At 45.9% G+C, this 19,347-nt stretch overlaps 2 protein-coding genes across 8 annotated transcripts; one reads left to right on the top strand and one right to left on the bottom strand.

The window, feature by feature from the left end:
• Trim10 (tripartite motif containing 10) lies at positions 1–10,589 on the bottom strand. 4 transcript variants are annotated; one of them, XM_076916861.1, is made up of 8 exons: positions 10,399–10,589; positions 7,762–8,760; positions 6,286–6,381; positions 5,494–5,724; positions 4,753–4,775; positions 4,015–4,130; positions 2,372–2,404; positions 1–1,005 (listed from the first exon to the last, which is right to left on the bottom strand). In XM_076916861.1, exons 2-8 carry the CDS (start codon positions 8,209–8,211, stop codon positions 464–466), a joined length of 1,491 nt encoding a protein of 496 aa, XP_076772976.1. In that variant the 5' UTR covers positions 8,212–8,760; positions 10,399–10,589; the 3' UTR covers positions 1–463. The 4 variants fall into 4 exon arrangements, with proteins under 4 accessions (XP_076772976.1, XP_076772977.1, XP_034379750.1 ...); XM_076916862.1 differs by having other exon boundaries at positions 7,855–8,760; positions 10,399–10,588; XM_034523859.2 differs by having other exon boundaries at positions 7,783–8,760; positions 10,399–10,587.
• A 666-nt stretch (positions 10,590–11,255) lies between these two features.
• On the top strand, positions 11,256–18,250 carry Trim15 (tripartite motif containing 15). Of its 4 annotated transcripts, none has more exons than XM_034523854.2 (7): positions 11,258–11,910; positions 12,251–12,346; positions 13,460–13,690; positions 14,354–14,376; positions 15,991–16,106; positions 16,552–16,584; positions 17,425–18,250. In XM_034523854.2, the coding sequence occupies exons 1-7, from the start codon at positions 11,545–11,547 to the stop codon at positions 17,436–17,438; spliced, it is 879 nt and encodes a 292-aa protein (XP_034379745.1). In that variant the 5' UTR covers positions 11,258–11,544; the 3' UTR covers positions 17,439–18,250. The 4 variants fall into 4 exon arrangements, with proteins under 4 accessions (XP_076772984.1, XP_076772985.1, XP_034379745.1 ...); XM_034523855.2 differs by having other exon boundaries at positions 11,260–11,910; positions 17,339–18,250; XM_076916870.1 differs by lacking the exon at positions 17,425–18,250 and having other exon boundaries at positions 11,257–11,910; positions 16,552–16,654.
• The last annotated feature ends 1,097 nt before the right edge of the window (positions 18,251–19,347 follow it).

Below are 19,347 nucleotides of genomic sequence, written 5' to 3'. Positions count from 1 at the left end.
GAATATTTTTATTTATCCTTCCAGAATTTAATTAATGTATATAGTGTATTTCTATCATATCCTACTCTTTCAAAGTGCTTCTTGAAGATATGAATAAATTAGCTAATATTTTTGGAAGAAAACAAAACGGAGAGGCAAAGTTTTGTTTGAAATCACGCAGCTGGTTGATTATAGGGCTTCATCTGGAACCCAGGTCTTTGGGCTCAAAGTCCAGCATTGTTTGTACACCCATGTCTGTGCCCATTGATGACAACGGTGAGAACAGTCAGCAGCAGCCAAGGTCCCAGACACCCTGAGCATCTGATGGGCACCGGAGAAAGGCTTAAGCAATGAAGAAACCAAAGGTCCTACCACCTTGTCCCTTACTGACACACGCCATTTCAACTGTCTAAAAAATTCACTTTTGTGCCTGGTAACCCAGCCAAGGATCTGTTCCCAAGGGTGCTTGATTCCAGTCTTGTACTCAGAGGAGGGAAACTGCACCTTCCTGACAGCTCAGGGAAAAACCAGACCCTCTGCCCCAGAGTCCAAACAAGGGAAAGATCTTCTGCGTGAAGGAGGCAGTGAAGGTATAGATATGTTCCTGGGTGACAGCATTGACAAAGGTCACCCAGCCTACCTCATAGTCAAGAGACACCTGCACCTTCCGGGGTTGCTCCTCCAGGGCCAGCCTTGTGGGGAAGGAACCCAGAGCTGAGACAAAGCCCCAAGCCAGCCTCACTGCCCATATTCCCTCCTCTGGTCTCAGCCTCAGTTCTCCCTTCCGGCGTATATCTTCTCTGGCCACACCTACAGTACAGCTGCCTCCATGGGCCAAGTCGACATTTACCACCCAAGTGTGTCTCCCCCCTGTAAAGCCACATTGGGCCAGGACGCAGGTGGCTCGATCGAAGCGTTGTGGGGCATCTGGTGAATTCTGCCATTTGTAGGAGAACCGAGCCCTCTGGTGGTCTTCAGAGAGGAGGAGCTTGGGGTGGGAAGTCTGGGGGTCTAGAGAGATATTAGCTGTGAAGTAAAACAAAAACATTTATGTCAATAGGTCAATGCTACAACCTACTAGGATGACCTAAAAGCTTGCTTCCATACCTGGATGCTGGTGTTGAACAAGCTGTGAGTATCAGAGCATAGGTATCACCAAAGATCTGGTTAGACCTACAGACTAAAAATCTGCATCCTAAAATGACGTCAAGGGGTTGCATGCACATGTTAAAACCAGAAAAGTCAGTCGCCAAGAGTATGTTGCTCTTGCTTGGTCTGCCATCATCTGGGAAGCTGTACAGCTCATGACTAGCAGTCCAGCCTCCTGCTGGTGAAGCACACAGGCTCCCTAACACACACCCTGCCTCACACATGGGCACCCTCACAGATTGCCTCTTCATACATAGCCGCCCTGAAACTCTGTAGCTTTACACATGGCCTCCCACCTCCGTAGCATCCCCTTCAAGTACAACTTCTTTGTATGGGGTCACACTGATACGGACACAAAGCCACTTTCACAGGTTTGTATCCTCCTCACAAACGCTCTCTCATACTTTCTCCCCCAAGTCCCAGCCAACCTCATACACGATCAGCTTCGTACTGGCCTTCCTCACACAGCCAATCGTACATCTGTACTCACAGTCTCCCCTCATACATATCCTGTCTCACACACTACTCTCCCACAAAGCCAGCTCCACACAGCCTCTACACACAGTGCCCCTCCACACACTGCATACTTAATGCACAACCGCCCTCACACACAGCTTCCCATTACAGCCTCCCCATACATGGTCCCTTCACAACAGCCTACCTCACACACAGCCCTTCTGATAGCTACCCTCCTACACGATCTCTCTTGTACACAGCCTTCTTCCTCACACACAGCCTTTCACACATACAGTATCCCTTTAGACGACCATCCCTCACATACAACTACCATCACACATAGTGACTCTCATACATGGCCTCCTCAATAGCCTGTCCACCCAAATAGCTTCCTCACATACAGCCCCCTTCAGCCACAGCCCCCTTCACACACAACCACCCCTTAAATCATCTCTATGTTGCTTGTGTTGTATAAATACAGTGCAAATGCTGTGGAAATATTTACTATGCTACATCATTTAGGGAATAATGAAAAGGGAGAAATCTTATTATATCCACTACAAACTAGTGTTTTTCTATCTGGTGCTGAATATGGAATCCATGGATATGGGTATGTACGTATGCTTATATACACAAGTATGTATTCTATGTGTCATATGTGCATATGTAATATGTGTGCACGAATGTTTACATAACTGTTTTAACACACTCTGCAGAACCCTGAAGCATGGTTTCTCTTACTCAGGACTTTTAAAATTCACCCCAACCTAATGCAAGGGTTGCTTACCTGGCTCATAGTCCAACTCAAAGCAGAGTTTTTCTGTGAGGAGGAAATAATGACAAGATGAGATTTCATTGATCTCAAAACCGCAGAACACTCAGAGACAGGGAGGGAAGGAACAGAGAGAAGAATGGAGGTGGAATCCCCTAGACCAGCGTTTCTAAGGTTGCTTGCATCCAGACTGTTGGGCCTAACACGAGGTCTAATCTCCATTCCACCTTCACCCTTCAGTCATGTAGACAGGTGGAGGGCGCGAACAGGCCCTAGAGAGATTTACATACTAATGAGGTACCTGAAGGTACCTCATTAGTAAATTCCTCTCCAGCCCCTCCCACTTCTCCCCTCCCCTTTTTAACTCAGGTCGATCCTGGGTTTTAAGGGGGTATGCATCAGATCCATCCACCATCCGCCATGTGAATAAACCGGTTTTGGAAAACCAAGGACTTCCTCGTGTGTTGGGGCCGCACCGCCATGAGGAACCATGAGGAGCCAAGCCGGGGAGAGGCCTTTAGTTAATGAGCAGCCGGGCCCAACTTCCAGCTGGAGGAACCTAGAGCATTCCCAGCCGACTACCCACAGCATGGCGGGAGGAACCCTGGGATCCCCAGCCTTATTTTTTCCCTACACCAGACCTCTTAGAACACTCACTGTAATTTCAAGTCCAGACACCCTAGGGCAGGGCTGCAGATATGTTGATATCTCACAAGGGGTTACTGATGCTCTGGCTTAGAACTCAAGGAGAAACCTGCTATCCCACCTCTGAGCAGACAAGGACTATGGGTGCCTTGCTTTCTTCTATTTTCACACACATACACTTAGGGAATAGATACTTAAATTCATCTTTTTTCTTCCACTTGGAAATAATGTTTTGGCCAGTCAATAGTCAGCCTTTGATTAGAGTAAAACTTCCTCTACTGTCCAGACCATTGCAGGAAACAGGCTTCCAGAAATGTCCTCCCAGGGGAACTTTTTTTTGTGGGTGTGTCATTTAGAAATATGTGACATGTTCATGACTTCACCGTTGGTGGCAGAAAGCCATAACTTACATCTCAGACCTCCTTGGCTGGCTGCCATTATGACTCTCTCTTCTGGGAAAGGAGTGTGGCTCCATCCCTATAAGGGTGTCTCAGTTTAGACAACCATTCCAATAAAAAGAAGTAGGGGGAAAGACTGGGCACATAGATCAGTGTAGGGCACTTGCCTACCATACACAAGCCCTGGGTTCAACTTTCAGGAGTGCAAAAAAAAAAAAAAAAAAGCGACAGAAAGCAAAGGAGGAAGGAAGAACCAGCTTCCACGGTGAGGCAGATACTGCCACCAGCTATAATTTACAAACTTAACCATCAAAACACACAATTCATTACACATGTTACACATGTTACTGAGAACCCTTGATGATTAGAGTCATGGATGTTGTTAATCGTTATTTTTCCACTACGTCATGTTAACTGGCCAGATTTGTTTAATCTCCAACTCCTAAATCCTCACTTTTATTATGTCTCTTCACCGCCACATCATCCCGAGAGTTAGATTTCTATCAGACTTGGCAAATAAGAAAGTCAAGGTACTGAAGGAAATAAGATGTGCTAATATACATAGTACAGTCATTTGGCAGTGGAGGCAGGAGCCCAGGCTGCGGGTTTCCTTACCCAGAAATGTCTTCATCTCCTGCCGCAGAGGGATGGCCTGTTGTGGGAAATCCCGGATCCTTTGGCCCAGCTCTGGGGATATAGCCTCAGGTTTCCGGCACTTTCTGGTTTCACATCTAGGGGCACAGAAATGACAGAGTCTGGGACTTAAAAAATTTTTTTTTAAAAATCTTTTTAAAAATATTTATTTTTGAAAAGTAAGTAATTTTAAAAATACTAAATTAAAAATATGCTTAAATTAAAAAATAAATCTTTTAAAAATACTTAATTTTATGTGCACAGGTATTTTACCTGCATGTATGTATGTATGTATATCACATGCATGCAATGTTCATGGAGAACAGAAGAGGGTATAGGACCTACTAGGTATGAGCTATTGTATGGGTTCTGGGAACTGAACCTGGGTCCTCTGCAAGAGAGACAAATAACTACTGAGCCAACTCTCCAGCCCCAGAATCATTCTCCTTTAATGATGTCCCCAGCCAGCCATCTTCTTCTAACAAGGCCTGGAGGAGTAACTTTCCACATAGAGACATAGATCTGCTTAGAAGGACCCCACTGCTGCCCAAGTGGGAAGATCCTCAACACTATCTGAGAACACATTTGAGCATTTGTAGATTTATACATGATTGTGCCCTAAACTGAGAATGTGGTTTGTTTGCATGGCAATAACTAGGTGGGTGGTGTATGAATGAATGTCTATGGGGAAAAAAAAGAAATAGACACTGTATCACTAACCTTATTAGAGTGCTTCTGATATCCTGGGATGGGGGAAGGAAGAAAGAAAAGGAGGGAGGGAGGGAGGGAGGGAGGGAGGGAGAGAGAGAGAGAGAGAGAGAGAGAGAGAGAGAGAGAGATTGATTAGGTTCTGTTTTTTCCCCTCCCATTTTTGCTATGACCATAAAACACAAAATACCACAAATATTCCTAGCCTTAGCCATGAGGACCAGAAACCAGCACCTGTTGCTTCATGGACAGAGTTGATGATACGACCTACTTCTCCTAGCTATAAGCAAATGTAAGCAAATCCTACAGCAAGGTCTCTTATTTCCCAGTACCCAATGCATCTCCCTAAATCGTGCTCCCAGAGCCCCAGTAACTCTCCTTCAGTCCAAGAAAGTAAGACAGTCTAGGAAGGACTTCCTGGCCGGTGGAGGGGGCATTCTAAGTTATAAAAGTTTTGCTTTGGAAGCAGCACCTGGCAGTTGTTTATACAGTGTTTGATACTTCTCAAGAGCGACTTCCACCTCTTTTTACTGTCATATGCTCATTTCCTCTCCATTCTACGGAGGGCAGAAAAGAAAGACCAAGATCAAAGAGCACAGTGAGCTGGCAGCTCCTGGGGAAGCATAGACTAGAATTCAACCCCCTGTTCCCGTGTCCCACCTCCATCTGTGGTGCCTAGACATGTATGTAAAGAAGGTACCGACTAAGCAATGATTCCAGAGAGCCCAGGGGTGAGGGCAGGCCAGGCCTCACCGTCAGGAGCCCCCTGGCTGGCCGCTTGTTCTTCTCCTCCAGCTCCTCGATCAGGGTGCTGAACCGGCAGATCTCCCCAGTGGCCAGGGAATCAAACTCTTCCTGCTGCTTTAGGATGTCCCCGTCCAACCCCTCCAGCTGTGCTAAGAGGACAGTCTGCTGTTGCTCCAGGAACTGGCTCAGATGTGCAAACTGTGAAATCACCTGTTGTCTCTTGGTGGCCACCTGAGTCTGAGATGAGAGCCAAGGAGGACATTTTACTCTCTCCACATCAAGATCTTCTCCCATCTCCTTCTCTTCTTCCTGTGGCATCTCATCCCTCCTTTCTTCCCTCTCCTTATAAATTTCCACTTCCCTCCTGATCTATACTCACACCTCCCAAGGTTAGTTGGTAAAATCAGAGCCCCCTACTCCTGCCTGCTACTCAGCCCCCATAAGGACGTGGAGCTGTGTTCTTTCTGCTTGTCACTCCATTTCTGGGAGCTACACAGGCCAGCACCGTCTCCCTGTCATCACTGGCTTCTAAAAGGGGCTGAGTGGAGAGCAGAGATGCCTGGCCTCTGGCCCTGCACACTGCCCATACCACTAGGCTGTTCGAGGCAGGATCACGCTAATTCCTGCAGTGATTTGATAAGGAAATCTCCAGTTTACAGGTGAGTAAGACAAAGCTAGAGAATTGATGGAAGAAATAATGTCAGAGACAGGATTCAGATTCAGAGACCTTCAAGTCTCTGCTCTGTGGGCCTTAGACTCTGGAGGAAGGAGCTGCGCCTAGGGAGGGTGGAGACATACCAGGAGCACCTGTATTCTTTTGTTTTCTCTTGATTGGGTTTCTTGAATCTCCTCTCTCTCTTTCCTTAGATATACAAGACACTTCTGTATTTGTTCCTGGGTAGAAGGAGCATGAAATACTAAGATGGGGAAAGTAACTGCAAAGGAATGTCACTCCCTTCTATCGGTGGAAGCAAATTGCCCCAGAAATGAGCGTGAACCCCAGCACCTTGAGAGACTCAGGGTCTTCATTCTTGTTGTGATTTTGAGGCTGGATCTCGTGTAGCCCAGACTTACCTCAAACTCAGGGTCTTCCTGCCTCAGTTTCCCCAACATTAGGATCATAGGTAAGCAACGCCACACCTGGCCTTGAGTCTCATTACTCTTGCTCTGTGCCCCAGAGATTTTGACCAGGGTTTCCCCCGTTCTCATGTACCAGCAAAGGTCATGACTTTGCTTCCCCTTTGAGCCCTTCATCAGGTTAAACAACTACCTTCTTTTGCATCTGACAAGTATTACCTATGATCTGAACTCCACACATTCTTAGCTGAAACTGAAATTATGTCACCCAGACGAAATACATTCAAACAACATTTCCCTTTTTACTAGAACCAATAATCTAGAAATGATACGAGGTGAGAAGAAACTTAGATGCAAAAACAACTGGTGCTCAGCCTTATAAATTGTTCTAGAATAGAGTCAGGAACAAGCAAACACATAAATAGCCACGTGTGTGTTTAGAAATACATATATGTAGCTCAGTTATTAGAGTGCTTGCTTAGCATGTAGGAAGCCCTAGGTTCAACTCCTAACCTTGTGCGTGTGGCAGTACAGGCCTGTAATCCCAGCATCCAGGGGGTAGAGGCAGAAGCATCAGAAATTCAAAGTCATCCTAGGCTATAAATTATATAGTCAGAGGCAAGCTGGTCTCACTATCAAAATATCACTGACAAATTGCCACATCATACATACAAACACCTGTTTATAACAAAATAGGGTAGAAAAGAAACTAAAATCAGCAATGTACTCATTTAATGAGAAATAGAAGCATATGCCACAAATATTTACCAAACTAGCTTATTCACAACGGGAACATTCACTTACATGCTTCAAGTAGAAGCACACCCAGACCACCCCCACCCCCACAAACAAGGCTACACTCTTGTAAATAAACAATAAATATACAAGCATCGTCATTCTCAAAAGATACAAACTTCAAGCACACTTAACCGATACAGGACACACACACGTTTGATGGTTTAATCATTCAGAAAGGATATACTGAGCTCCTGTTATCTATGGACCACAAGGAAACAACATAGAACTCTCCTAATTATAGCCCCATGCTTCTCTGTGCCTGAGTGTGTGCCTGGGTGATCAAATAAGGCAAAAGAATTTGGAGTCAGGATACCCCTTCTAGCCTATAATCCACCCCATCATTCTACTTCCCTTAGTCCAAGCCACCTCCCCCAAGGGACCCCCAGAGCCCTTTCCTACCCTGCAGGAATCTTGTCCTACCCTGTAGGGACCTGCTGCATCCTCCAGGAAGCGCACAGTGTGAGCCCCATGCTGTCCGGTCTCACGGCATACCACACACAACTGTGCCTCATCCTCTTCGCAGAAGAAGTAGATTTTCTCCCCGTGTTCCGGACAGGCATCCTCTACCTCCAGGCCTCTTGTGGATGCCAGCTGAAGGCGCTCGATGTTCTCCACCACATTGGCCAGCTGCCAGTTGGGCCGAAAGCTCCCTGGGCGGAAGGGCTCTTTGCAGAGTGGGCAGCTGAGGCCCTCCTCGGATTCTGGGCCTGGAATCTCGCAGTAGCGAGTGAGGCAGCCACGACAGAAGTTGTGGCCACAGTCAATGGTGACTGGCTCCCTTAGGGTGCCTTGGCAGATGGGACAGTTGACCTCATCTGCCAGGCTAGTCACAGAGGGAGCTGAGGCCATGTTAATCCTACTGGGCCTTCTGACTCCTGGAAGTCACCCTCTCTGCTTACCCTACACACCCACATTAGGCCTGAACACCAACATAGTCACACACACTCGGACAAGGAACTCAGTTACATCTCTGGCACCAGGGGTCCCTTGTCCTGCTCTCCCAGGAGCAGACACACTTCTGCCAACAGCAGAAATGAAGAAATAGCCAAGGAGAAAGGCCCAGGGGCTCACAGCATCGTAAGTTAACTCTCTGGACCAGTTCCCATGGCCTGGAGCTCACTGTCCCTTTCTGTCCACCTGAAGCAGCTCACACACAGTCTCTCAGCAGTCCACTGTTGAAAGAGATCTTTCCTTCGGGGGGCAGGGAGGAGCCTGACTCATAGAGGACTGCTGCCACCCCAGCTCTCCAACATAGCCACCTGTCTCCAGGGAGATTGGAGGTATCAGCCAGTACAAGGCTAGTGTGGGGACTCAGATAAGGCCCTTGAGCTCGGGTGTGCACAGCAAAAGCAACTGTGGTGATGCCTCCATGGGCCTATGACAGGCTTTAAAAGAGGTCTGAAAGAAAAAAAAAAAAACATGCATGCAGGAAGAAGAAAAATATATATATATTACTATGACTACACATCTCCCACTGATAGAAGGAAGCACTTGAAACAGTTTATTCATTCCACCTTGGTTCTATCACCTCCTGCTGCTTGGACCTCCATCTTGCAAGCTTCTCCAGGTTCCCTCACCTCATCCAAGGGGAACTGACAGAGCACAGGTGACTGTGATCTGTCTGCAAGTCAAAGCTGTGAGTCTTTCAGGTGATACGGTCTACCAGAAACCCAAAGCACAACCAGATATGGTGGCACATGCCTGTGATCTCAGCACTTGTTATCCAGAAATGGGAGAATCAGGAGTTCAAGACCAGCCTCCACTTGCATAGCAGTTCGGAGGCCAACCTAAGCTATGTGAAATGTGCCTTGAGGGAAAAAAAAATTAAGTGAAAGCCACATATGTGTATATGCAATGTGAAAGTTTCAAGTTGCCAACACAAGCTGAACTCAGATGGAACAGAATTGTAAAGGGACATTATTGGGAAATTGGATATTTTGAATATTGACGGTAAACTCACTAATAGATTGCTAAAGTTCTTCTTTAAATTATATAGTTGTTATCATCATCATCATCATTATTGTCTGTATGTGTGCACATGTGTGCATGTGTATGTATGTGCATGTGTATGTGAGTGTATGTGAGTGTATGTGTGCATGTGTGTGTGCATGTGTATGTATGTGTGTACATGTGTGTGTATTTGTATGTGCATACATGTGTATGTGTGTATATGTGTGTGCATTTGTGTGTGTGCATGTGTATGTGTGTGCATTTGTGTGTGTGTATGTGCATGTGTATGTGTGGGCGTTGGTATCCTGGCATAAACGTAGAAATCAAAGGACAACTTTGTGGAGTGGTTCTTGCCTTCAACCATGTAGGTCCTGGGGATAGAACTCAGGTCTTTGCCTTGGCGGCAGTTGCTTTTACTTGATGGTGCATCACACTGGCCCATGTTAAATTTTTTTTTTAATGACACTGTGGTTGTGTGGAGGAATTTCTCATTCTGAGGAGATATATGTTGTCCTATTTATGGAAGAGAGAGCAGATGACCCAATAGTTACAAAAGTTAAAAACGCACAAAGGCATTCATGCCAATATGTCTTCACAGTATCAATAAATTTGAATGTTGCTCATAATAAGTGTGAGAAAAGTATTAAAAGATGAAAAAAGAAAAAATCAATATTTGTAGTATATTTAAGTTAGTCTAATGTTCTCAAAATGTTATCTGTGCACCGAGTCAACATAAAATACTAGCAATATTTCACATTTCTTTATAGTGATGTGAAGTCTTTTATACCTACAGCACACCCCAGCCAGGGCTGACCACACATAATTAGACAGTTGTTCTAAGGAGGTATTGTCAAGGGGGAAGGTAGGGCAGGAAGGAGGGGTGTGTGAAACATGAAAGTAGGTGGGATAAAAAGGCCTGGTGAGCAGGAGGGTCTGGCTTTGTCCACAGGGTAGGAGAATGCCTAGGGAGCCTGGCAGCTTGATCTTTGACCCAGTGTTGGGAAGAGCACAGAGTCGGAATCTAAATACTCCAATGTCCCCAGCCTTGTGGCTGTCAACTCTCTGACCCTTAGAAATCCTCTTTACCTTTCAGTTTGTATCTCCTTCTCCACATTTGTCCCAGTGAGTTGTTATTAAATTGGTTGTTCTGGAGTAATTTCTCAGGGTTGGGTGGTGGTGGTGGTGGTGAGTGCATATTGCTGCAGCTGGAAAGATGGCACGAGGGCTCTGGCTGGGTTGTCAGTACCCACAGGAAAGCTCAGGAGTAACTCCAGTTCCAGGGGATCCAATGCTCTCTTCTGCCCCCTTAGGTATTGCACACAGTGGTGCACAGACATAAAGGCAGACAGAACATACATAAAGTAATTACAAAATTGAGAGGTTGGAAGATGGCTCAGCCATTAAGAGTGGTTGCTGCGTTTTCAAGCAGGATTCACAGCACGCAATGCTGAGTAAACTCACGACTGCCTACAATTTGAACGTGAGGGGATCTGAGAGAAACTGTACGTGTGGCACATATACCCCAACACACACACACACACACACACAAACACACACACACTTTTTTTTTATTTAAAACAAGGTGAGGGGAGGGGGGAACCCTAAAATTGAAATCCAGTATCACACAGGCTCTAGGTGGTGTTCATGCAAGAAATATCGCACTGGCAGGAGCGGCAGGGGAGGCAGCGGAGGCAAAGGAGTCAGAGAGGCAGGCGAGGAGAGAAAGGTCATAGGAGAGGAACGTGCATTTGGGCTCGAAATTCAAAGTCAGTCTCAACACCACAGGCTGGACTTTGATGCTATTGCTGGCCTCCTAGCCCGAACTATGGCTCTCACCTGCTCAGCGTGACAGGAAGCGGCTCCTCCCCAACGGTCCCACCCCTCTGTAGCCAAGAGATTCCAGGAAACCCCATTTCCAAGTGACCTCATGATGCAATACGCTGCTCCCCACCCAAAAGACCGAAGGTGACAGGAATGGAGAGCTAGGTCACCTGGCTGCCACTGGGAAACGCTGGGTAGTCAAGACGCCCTGGAGTTTGGACCTGCTGGGTTCTGGGCGTGGCTGAGGCGCAGACAGGTGACTTTGCTGAGCTGACATTCCTGCCTCTCTTTCAGCCTCGGATTCCTTTGCCTCTGTGACAGTGACGCACTTACAAGTGACTCAGTTTCAGGGAAAGGAAATTGGAGTGGACAGAGTCAGAAGACTGTAGACGGGCAGGGGAAGGCACGGTGATGCCCTCAACCCGGTCCCTGCGGGGACTCCACCAAGTAGCCTGTCCTGCCTGCACCCGGCCCCTGCAGGATGCGGTGACCATAGCTTGCGGACATACTGTCTGCCTACTCTGCCTCCCGCGCACCCCAATGGGGGCCCAGCTGCTGTGCCCGCTCTGTCAGGAGGCAGAAAAGGAGCAAATCCAGGCCGCAGTGGCCCCGGTGTCCCTAGGTCCCCTGAGCGAGACCTACTGTGAAGAGCACGGAGAAAAGATCTATTTCTTCTGCAAGACAGATGCGGAGCTGCTCTGCGTATTCTGCAGGGAGGGCCCCGCCCACCAGGCACACACCGTGGGGTTCCTGGATGAAGCCATTAAACCCTACAGGGTAAGGAGCTGAGGCGCTGCTTCGATGCTTCGTGGGTGCAGGATGGTGACTTGATGTGGGTGAGTGAAGGAAAAGGGATAGAGATTTGTCGTCTAAAAACCTCTCTCAATCCTTCTCTTTGCTCCTGGTCTCTCTGCTGGCACACACACCTCACTACACATTTTCTACCTCCATGGTGCCACCAGACCCAATTCCTGCCCTAGATGGTGATACAGTGAAGGTCAAGGATTAGGACTCTGTCAGTTTGAATCCCTCAGCTTCAGTGGTGTGTCCATAACACAGCACACAGTATTTGCCAGTTGGATTATTCATGGACCTTCTGCTTTCTTCTCTCTGACAGGATCGTCTCAGGAGTCGGTTAGAAGCTCTAAGAATGGAGAGGGACAAGATGGAGGATAGGAAATGTCAAGAAGACCAGAAGCTCCAGGAGGTTCTGGTAAGGACCACACCTCTAGCTGTTCCTTTGTTTTATTTTGTTTGTTTGTTTAGGTACAGAGTCTCCTGTAGCTCAAAATGGCCTCAAAGTTACTACTTAGCTGGTCCTATTTTCTCTACACCCCCCTCCCGTGCCACCATCCTAACAATTGTTTATTCCTAACATGGGTAGGTAGCTCAGTATGAATAGTGGTTGCCTAGAATAATGAACCCTAGATTCAATACTCAGCATTGAATAGAATGTAAGTGTTCTGTGATTCCGGCACTTGCATGATGGAGTTAAGAGAGTCAGAGGTTCAATGTCATCTTTGACTTTATTGTGAATTGAGTTTGAGGCCAGCCTAGGATGCATGAGACATGGAAATATATCTCAAGGAAAAAAAAAAAGAAGTTAGTACAGTTACTCCATATGAACCTAAAGAAGATATGATAGGTGTGGTTAGTTTTGTTGCTGTTGTTTTTGTTTGTCAACTTGACTCAAGCAAGGGTCATCTAGGAAGAGAGGGAACTCTCCCTGAATGAGGAATTGAAAACAGAAAAGCAGCTAAGAAAAAAATATTCCCATCAGACTGGCTGTATGTGGCAAGTCTGTGAGACATTTTCTTGATTAGTTATTGATTTGGGAGCAACCAGCCTACACTGGGCCAGTGGTCCTGACTATATGAGAAAGCAGGCTGAACATGCTATGGAGAACAAGCTAGTGTTTCTTCACAGCCTCTGCCTCTGGGTTCCTGTTTGAGTTCCTGCCCTGGGTTCTCTCAATGATGGAATGAGGTGTGAAAGTATAAAGTGAAACAAACCCTTTCCTTCTCAACTTGGTTTTTGTCTATGTTTTATCATAGCAACAGAGAAGAAAACTAACACAGTAGGATATCATAGCTGATTTTTAGTTCAGTGTGACTCTAAAGAATTCAATATGACATTATTACAATCCCTGGCCAAGACCACCATCTGCAAGTTTATCTTGAGATCTCTCTCTTTCTACCATTGTATTATTTAAAGAAATGAGTCCCGAAACGGCTTACTCCTTGTTTCTCTTAATCAATAAGCACACGCATGATCCTTATGGGGGCCAGTTCTGAGCCCTCACCCCCGCCCTCCAACATCCTCACAGATGCAGGTTGAAAGCAAGAAGCAACAGGTAGAAGCTGCTTTCGAAAGGCTGAAGCGGGAGCTTGTGGACCAGAGGTGCCTCCTGCTGACCAGGTTGGAGGAACTACAACAGCAGATCTGCAAGGAGAGGGAAGAGTACATCAGGAAGGTCTCTCAGGAGGTCGACCGGCTAGATGCCCAGGTGGAGGAGCTAGAGGAGAAGTGTCAGCAGCCAGCAAGTGAGCTTCTGCAAGTGAGAGACTCCACAATCCTACCACCTAGTGGGACAGCAGAGGGTTAAACAGGAAGGGGATGCTGTGACACAGCTAGAAGGGGATTGAGACTAGAGAACTTCCCAAGGCGTGCATGAGGATTATGTGAAGATGACCATCACCAGACCATCTTGAATTTGGTGTCTGCTCTTCTAACTTTGTCACTTGGGTGACTCTCTTAGTTTCTCTAAACATGGGACTCTGATGGAATGGTAAACTATGTAAGGAATAACTCATGTATATATGTATATGCTCAGTATATATGTATATGCTGAGCACGGCCCCTGATAGAAGAGCACCATCAATAATAATAGCCTTGTGTGATCACCACAACCCTGCCCTACAGCAGTTCCAATTTGGAACTCAGACTGGTCTCTGCTCTCTACCATTTCTTAATCACTGGGGGCAGAGCTCATTTATGGATACAACTGAATACAGCTGGAACAGAGCAACCAGAGCAGGGGAACTGGCTGGCTCCAGAGTAGGGAAACATGAAGAGAGCAGTGAAATGCACACTAGGTCATTAAGGGGCTCCAACACTCTAGGTAGGAGTTTTTAGCTGATGTTATGAGAGAAAGATCTAGAGTCCCTAATGGGAAAGACCATGTGGAAACTAAGTCCATGTTTGTGTGTTTCTTTTGTAGGATGCCAGATTCAATCAGAGCAGGTAAGTTCCTCCCCAGTTCTGTCTCTTTTTTAAATGCCTATTCTTTTTTTTTTTTTTTTGAATTTATTTATTTATTTTGTGTAAGTACACTGTAGCTGTCTTCAGACACCCATATGAGGGCATCAGATTTCATTATGGATGGTTGTGAGCCACCATGTGGTTGCTGGGATTTGAACTCATGACCTCTGGAAGAGCAGTCAGTGCTCTTAACCACTGAGCCATCTCACCAGCCCCAGTTCTGCCTCTTTTATGTGCATCTTATGACACTGCAATCCAACTGGCCCCTTGGGGATGGTTTCCAGAAAACACTGATGGATACACAGGTCACTCCCTCTTTTACTATCAGCTCGAACTCAGTAAACAGATGAGTTGAAACTGGACATTGTGGCTCATGCCTTTAGTCCCAGTACTTGCGAAACCAAGGCAGACAGATCACTCTGTGTTTGAGGCAAGCCTGGGCTACACAGAGTGAGAGCCTATTTCAAAATAAACAACTAAGTAACTAATAAAAATAAGTTTATTGGTTTTTGCTGACCAACATCAATTACGTTGTTTTTTGAGACATAATTTTGACCCTCAAAGCAAAGTTACATGTAACAGTCATGGGTATAGAATGATCCAGATTTTAAAAAAATTATATGTAGTTTACATGCATGGGTGTTTTGCTAACAAATATGTCTATGCACTGTGTACATGCCTGGTGCCGGAGGAAAACAGAGGAGGCAGGAAGATGCCCTGGAACTGGAATTACAGATGGTTGTGAGCCTCCATGTAGATGCTGGGTACTGATCAGTGTTGTTTGGCATTTGGCATGACTAGTTCCCAGAAGTGTTTTTAATCCATAAAATGTACTAGTATTTTAGTATCTGAAAATAGTAAAGCCATTTAAAAGTGTCTCCAAACATACTTCTCAAAGGGTGTTAGGATTAAAGTCAAGAAGAATACAGTGGGTCTTGTGTGATGGGAAAGCAGAAAGAGAAGGGTGTATGCAAAGTCAAACAGCCAGAGTAATGAGGACCGAAAAGGGACCAGAATCCTCTTTCCTTCTCGGTTCTTTTCCCACTGTACAAACTGGTACACAGATAGAAAAAAACAGTGCAGGGCTGTTTCTCCATCACATTTCCCTCTAGAGGTAGAGAGGGGTGACGCTGTTTGCCTCTTTCTGCTGGAACAGACGCCAGCTCCAATGCTCAGGAGGAAATTAAAATTAGCTCCTCCTGTGTTGAATGAAAAGCCTATCACTTTGGGAACCATCCTTACCTACAGAAGGTAAGTAAATTATGCTGAACCTAATTTTCATAGCAGACACTAAGATCATCCTTCAGTCTGTTTTTTTTTTTCCCTGTGTCTCCCCAGTATTACTTTTGAAGGCTGGAGGAGATGGCAAAACATGATTAAAAACTGATTGCAGCTTTTTCCAGAAGTCTGCAGTTGGGATTCCTAGCTCTCAGATGAAGCAGCTCACAACCAACTTTAATCCCAACTCTAAGGCACTGACATGCTCCTTGGACCTCTTAGGGAAGCCATACACTCAAGCACACACATATATGCACATAGATAAAAATGAAATATTTTATTTTTGGAATTTAAGTTAGACATCCAACTTGTCTGCAGGTATGAGCTGAAGACTTTTGTGACCCCAGAGGCCATTTCCTCTGACCTTGTCAAGAAGATTCGGAACCTCCACAGGAAAATACTTTGCCTCCCAAAGATGATGAAGGCATTTTCAGGTAAAGGGGTTCTGGATCCCATTAGGTGTTCTACCTTCCACCTGTCTCCATCTTCCCCCAACTTCAAAATCTGGTTCAAAGTACCATGAATAGTGGCACATGCCTGTAATGCCAGCACCAGGGAGACTGAGGCAGGAGGATCTTAAGTTTCAGGCCAGCTTGAACTACACAGTGAAACCAAACGAAAATAAACAAACAGCTTGGGTTAAGTATCTTCTCTCTTCACACCTTCCCACAAGACCTCACTCTACTCAGGGAGCAACTCCCCAGATTGTGGTCTCCTCTACCCAAGGATAGAGGCACCAGAGTGAGAGTCCAGGAAGGTGAGGCACACTTCTCTTAAGTCTTGTATCCCTGTCCTCACGATGCAGCCAGGCCACCCTCCCCTTGGGAGTATCAGTAGGAGATATTAAGTCTCACAGATCTTTGTTTCTGCTTTCTTCAGAAAACTTGATGCATCATCTGGAGACAGACTCAGGTAATCAGCAAGGGCTCTGGGGGGTGGTGCAGGGAGAGTGTGTTCCCTGATATCTATTTTACCCATGGCCACAAACAGCAACAAAATATGCTCACCTGGACCCTGAATGCTTGAGGTCTTGGGTCTATTAAGCCTTTTCTCTGCACCATTGCTCCTATACTATAAATCCATTTGAGGGATTACCTGGCACACAGTGATTAGTAAATGTTCTCAGTTACATGTATAGACATTCATTCAAAATATGTATTAAGCCCTTGAGCTTTGTCCAGTATTATGCTAGATTCTTTGTAGATTTGAACACTGTGTATAAAAAACCTAGCATTTGCTGGACATGGTGGCACACAGTTACAACCCCAGCACTTGGGTGGTAGAGGCAGTCAGACTGCCACAAGTTTGAGGTCAGCCTGGGCTAGAGTTAGTTTTAGGCTAGCCTCAGCTACAAAGGCCTTTTCTGGGGTCAGGATGTAGGGAGGGGCTAGGTTCTAGGGATGTATCAATAGCTTCCTGCTAGAGCTTGCTTGCCTACCATGCATAAAGCCCTAGTGCCACAAAAAAGGGACAGGGAGAGGAAAGAACAAAAATACTATTTACTTTCAAACTGCAGCTTAACTGTTTCCACAAGCACTTGCCTGTTTTTATATAGATCCCTACTTCTCTAATGTACTATAAAAACTTTATCCAGACACCTGGTTAAAATGCAGGCTCTTGTTTGGGTAGTCTAGGGCAGGGCCCAAGAGTTTGTGTTTCTTAACAGGTTCCTAGGTACTGTGCTGCTGCTGTCCCAGGCACTTCACTTTAAGAAGCAAATCCTCAGACACAGCTGTCACTTCTCTCCTCCAGACACAGAAGCCTAGGAAGCAAGCAGCATGGACGGTGTTCCATCCTGAAGTGGGGGAAGGGGGTCACTCTGAACCCTCAGACCACAACCCCAAGCCCAGTTCTCACTTAATGGTCACTTGAGTGGCAGCTGCATCATGAGAGTGGCCACCTTGGGGTGAGGGGACAGCAGGACCTGGGCACCAAGGACAGTGACTGGGCCATGATACTTTTGCTCCACTGCTCCAACTGGCCAGCACCCATCTACCATGCAAAAGGAGACACAGCTGTTCTGCGCAGTATAGACGTGGCCAGGTGTGGGAGAGACCTTGCAAATGCCCCATAACAAGGCATCAATCACCATCTTTTTCCAGCCCTATCCCACCTGGAAAGTAAGTTCCTGCCTGCTGCTGAAAGACTTGAGGTGGAGCCAGGGAAGTGTGGCAGACACACCAGCACCTGTCCCTAGCATTCAAAAGTGAGGCTGGAACTTAAGGTCCTGGAATCTTGTAGTTTTTAATGTGTCCAGTACCTTCAGGTCCCTGCAATCCTGTTCCTGGACATGGTGATCTATCTGAATGGAGAGCCAGAAGCAGACAAGAAAGGCATTGCCCTAGACACCAGCAAAGCTAAGAGCCAATGGGATTTGCAATGGAAACAAAAAACTGTAAATGTTTCTAAATGACCATTGTAGGGTAACTAGGATTCTGCTTGGCTTGTATTAATTTATGACTTTTGGACACAAAGCTAGAGATGCTCTGGGGCCTCATCAACAACTCTGGGTGGACCCCAAAGTCCCTTCAGGTCATTTCTCTAGGTTTTGAATGTTTTAATAAAATATGTAACCCAAGGGCCTTTGTGTTTTGTATCTGTTAAAAAGTATGGGCAAGATTCTAGTTTCAATATTTAAGGCCTCTGAATGATCAGGTGTTTAAGGACTAGGAGATGGTGTCTTTACATCACTAGGGTATGCTCTAGGAGACTATGGGGGCCTCGTTCTGTTCCCACCTGATGAGATCTATGACTGTGCTCTGTCAAGCACGCCTGCCAGGATAGGTTACCATGACAGAAGCCAAAAGCACAGAGACCACTAATCATTGACTGCACCTTCACAACCATGAGCCTAAATAGACCTTTTTTCTAGGTTGCCCCAGGTATTTTTAAAGTTTTTACTGCTTCTCACCTCCTAGGTGTGACAGTATAAGCCTTTATCCCATTGAGTCTGAGGCCAGTCATGTCTACATAGTGAGATCCTGTCCAGTCCCTTAAATGTATTTTTGTATGTATGGATGGATGTGGTTCATATGTGCTAGTACAAGGAGTAAGGATACAGGTAAGACGCCTAAACCCCTCTGTAAAACAGAAACAAGCCACTGAGAAATAAGAGGCAGAGAGCACCATGGGAATTCTGAAAATCAGGAGCTTAAGGCAATAGAGCAATCCTGACATTCTGAAGGAAAAACTATTTTGAAGAATCTCTTAAGTGTGTACAAGTGAGATAAACATTTCTAGATACCGAAGATTGTAAAAACTCAACTTCCAAATTCATCTCAGAAGTTATTAAATGATGTGTGACAAAACCACAGTTAAGTTAGGAGACACAGGGTCCAGAAATAGGACCAAGGCTTGGGACGCCACCTGAGCGAGTGTTTGCCCAGGATGCGAGAGACCCTGGATTTCATCCCCAGCACTGTATAAAACCAGGCATACTGGCAGGTTCCTGAAATTTCAGACCCTAGAAGGTAGAGAAAATAAGTTTAAGGTCACCTTTGGCTACACGCAACTTAGGCTAGCTGGGCTATAGGCCTCAGAGGAAAAAGATCCAGAACCCCCAGTTTAATGACAAAAGGGGATTTAAAGGCTGTCTACAGAGGGAACAGCAAAGGCTCAGGTTCAAGTTCACTCCAGTAGGCATCAAGATAAAAATAAGAGACAGCACCAGATGAC

The sequence above is a fragment of the Arvicanthis niloticus genome, chromosome 20 (assembly GCF_011762505.2).
Source record: "Arvicanthis niloticus isolate mArvNil1 chromosome 20, mArvNil1.pat.X, whole genome shotgun sequence".
Classification (NCBI taxonomy): Eukaryota; Metazoa; Chordata; class Mammalia; order Rodentia; family Muridae; genus Arvicanthis; species Arvicanthis niloticus.
The sequence above is the reverse complement of the archived record's forward strand: the minus strand, read 5'-3'. Positions and strand labels throughout refer to the sequence as shown.

Coding starts and splice junctions, on each gene's coding strand:
- Trim15 (XM_076916869.1), top strand. CDS start 11,545: ATGCCCTCAACCCGGTCCCTGCGGGGACTCCACCAAGTAGCCTGTCCT. Junction 11,911..12,250: donor AAGCCATTAAACCCTACAGG/GTAAGGAGCTGA, acceptor TCTCTCTGACAG/GATCGTCTCAGGAGTCGGTT. Junction 12,347..13,459: donor AGAAGCTCCAGGAGGTTCTG/GTAAGGACCACA, acceptor ACATCCTCACAG/ATGCAGGTTGAAAGCAAGAA.
- Trim10 (XM_076916861.1), bottom strand. CDS start 8,211: ATGGCCTCAGCTCCCTCTGTGACTAGCCTGGCAGATGAGGTCAACTGT. Junction 6,382..7,761: donor TAGGACAAGATTCCTGCAGG/GTAGGAAAGGGC, acceptor CCTTCTACCCAG/GAACAAATACAGAAGTGTCT. Junction 5,725..6,285: donor AAAGAATACAGGTGCTCCTG/GTATGTCTCCAC, acceptor CTCTCATCTCAG/ACTCAGGTGGCCACCAAGAG.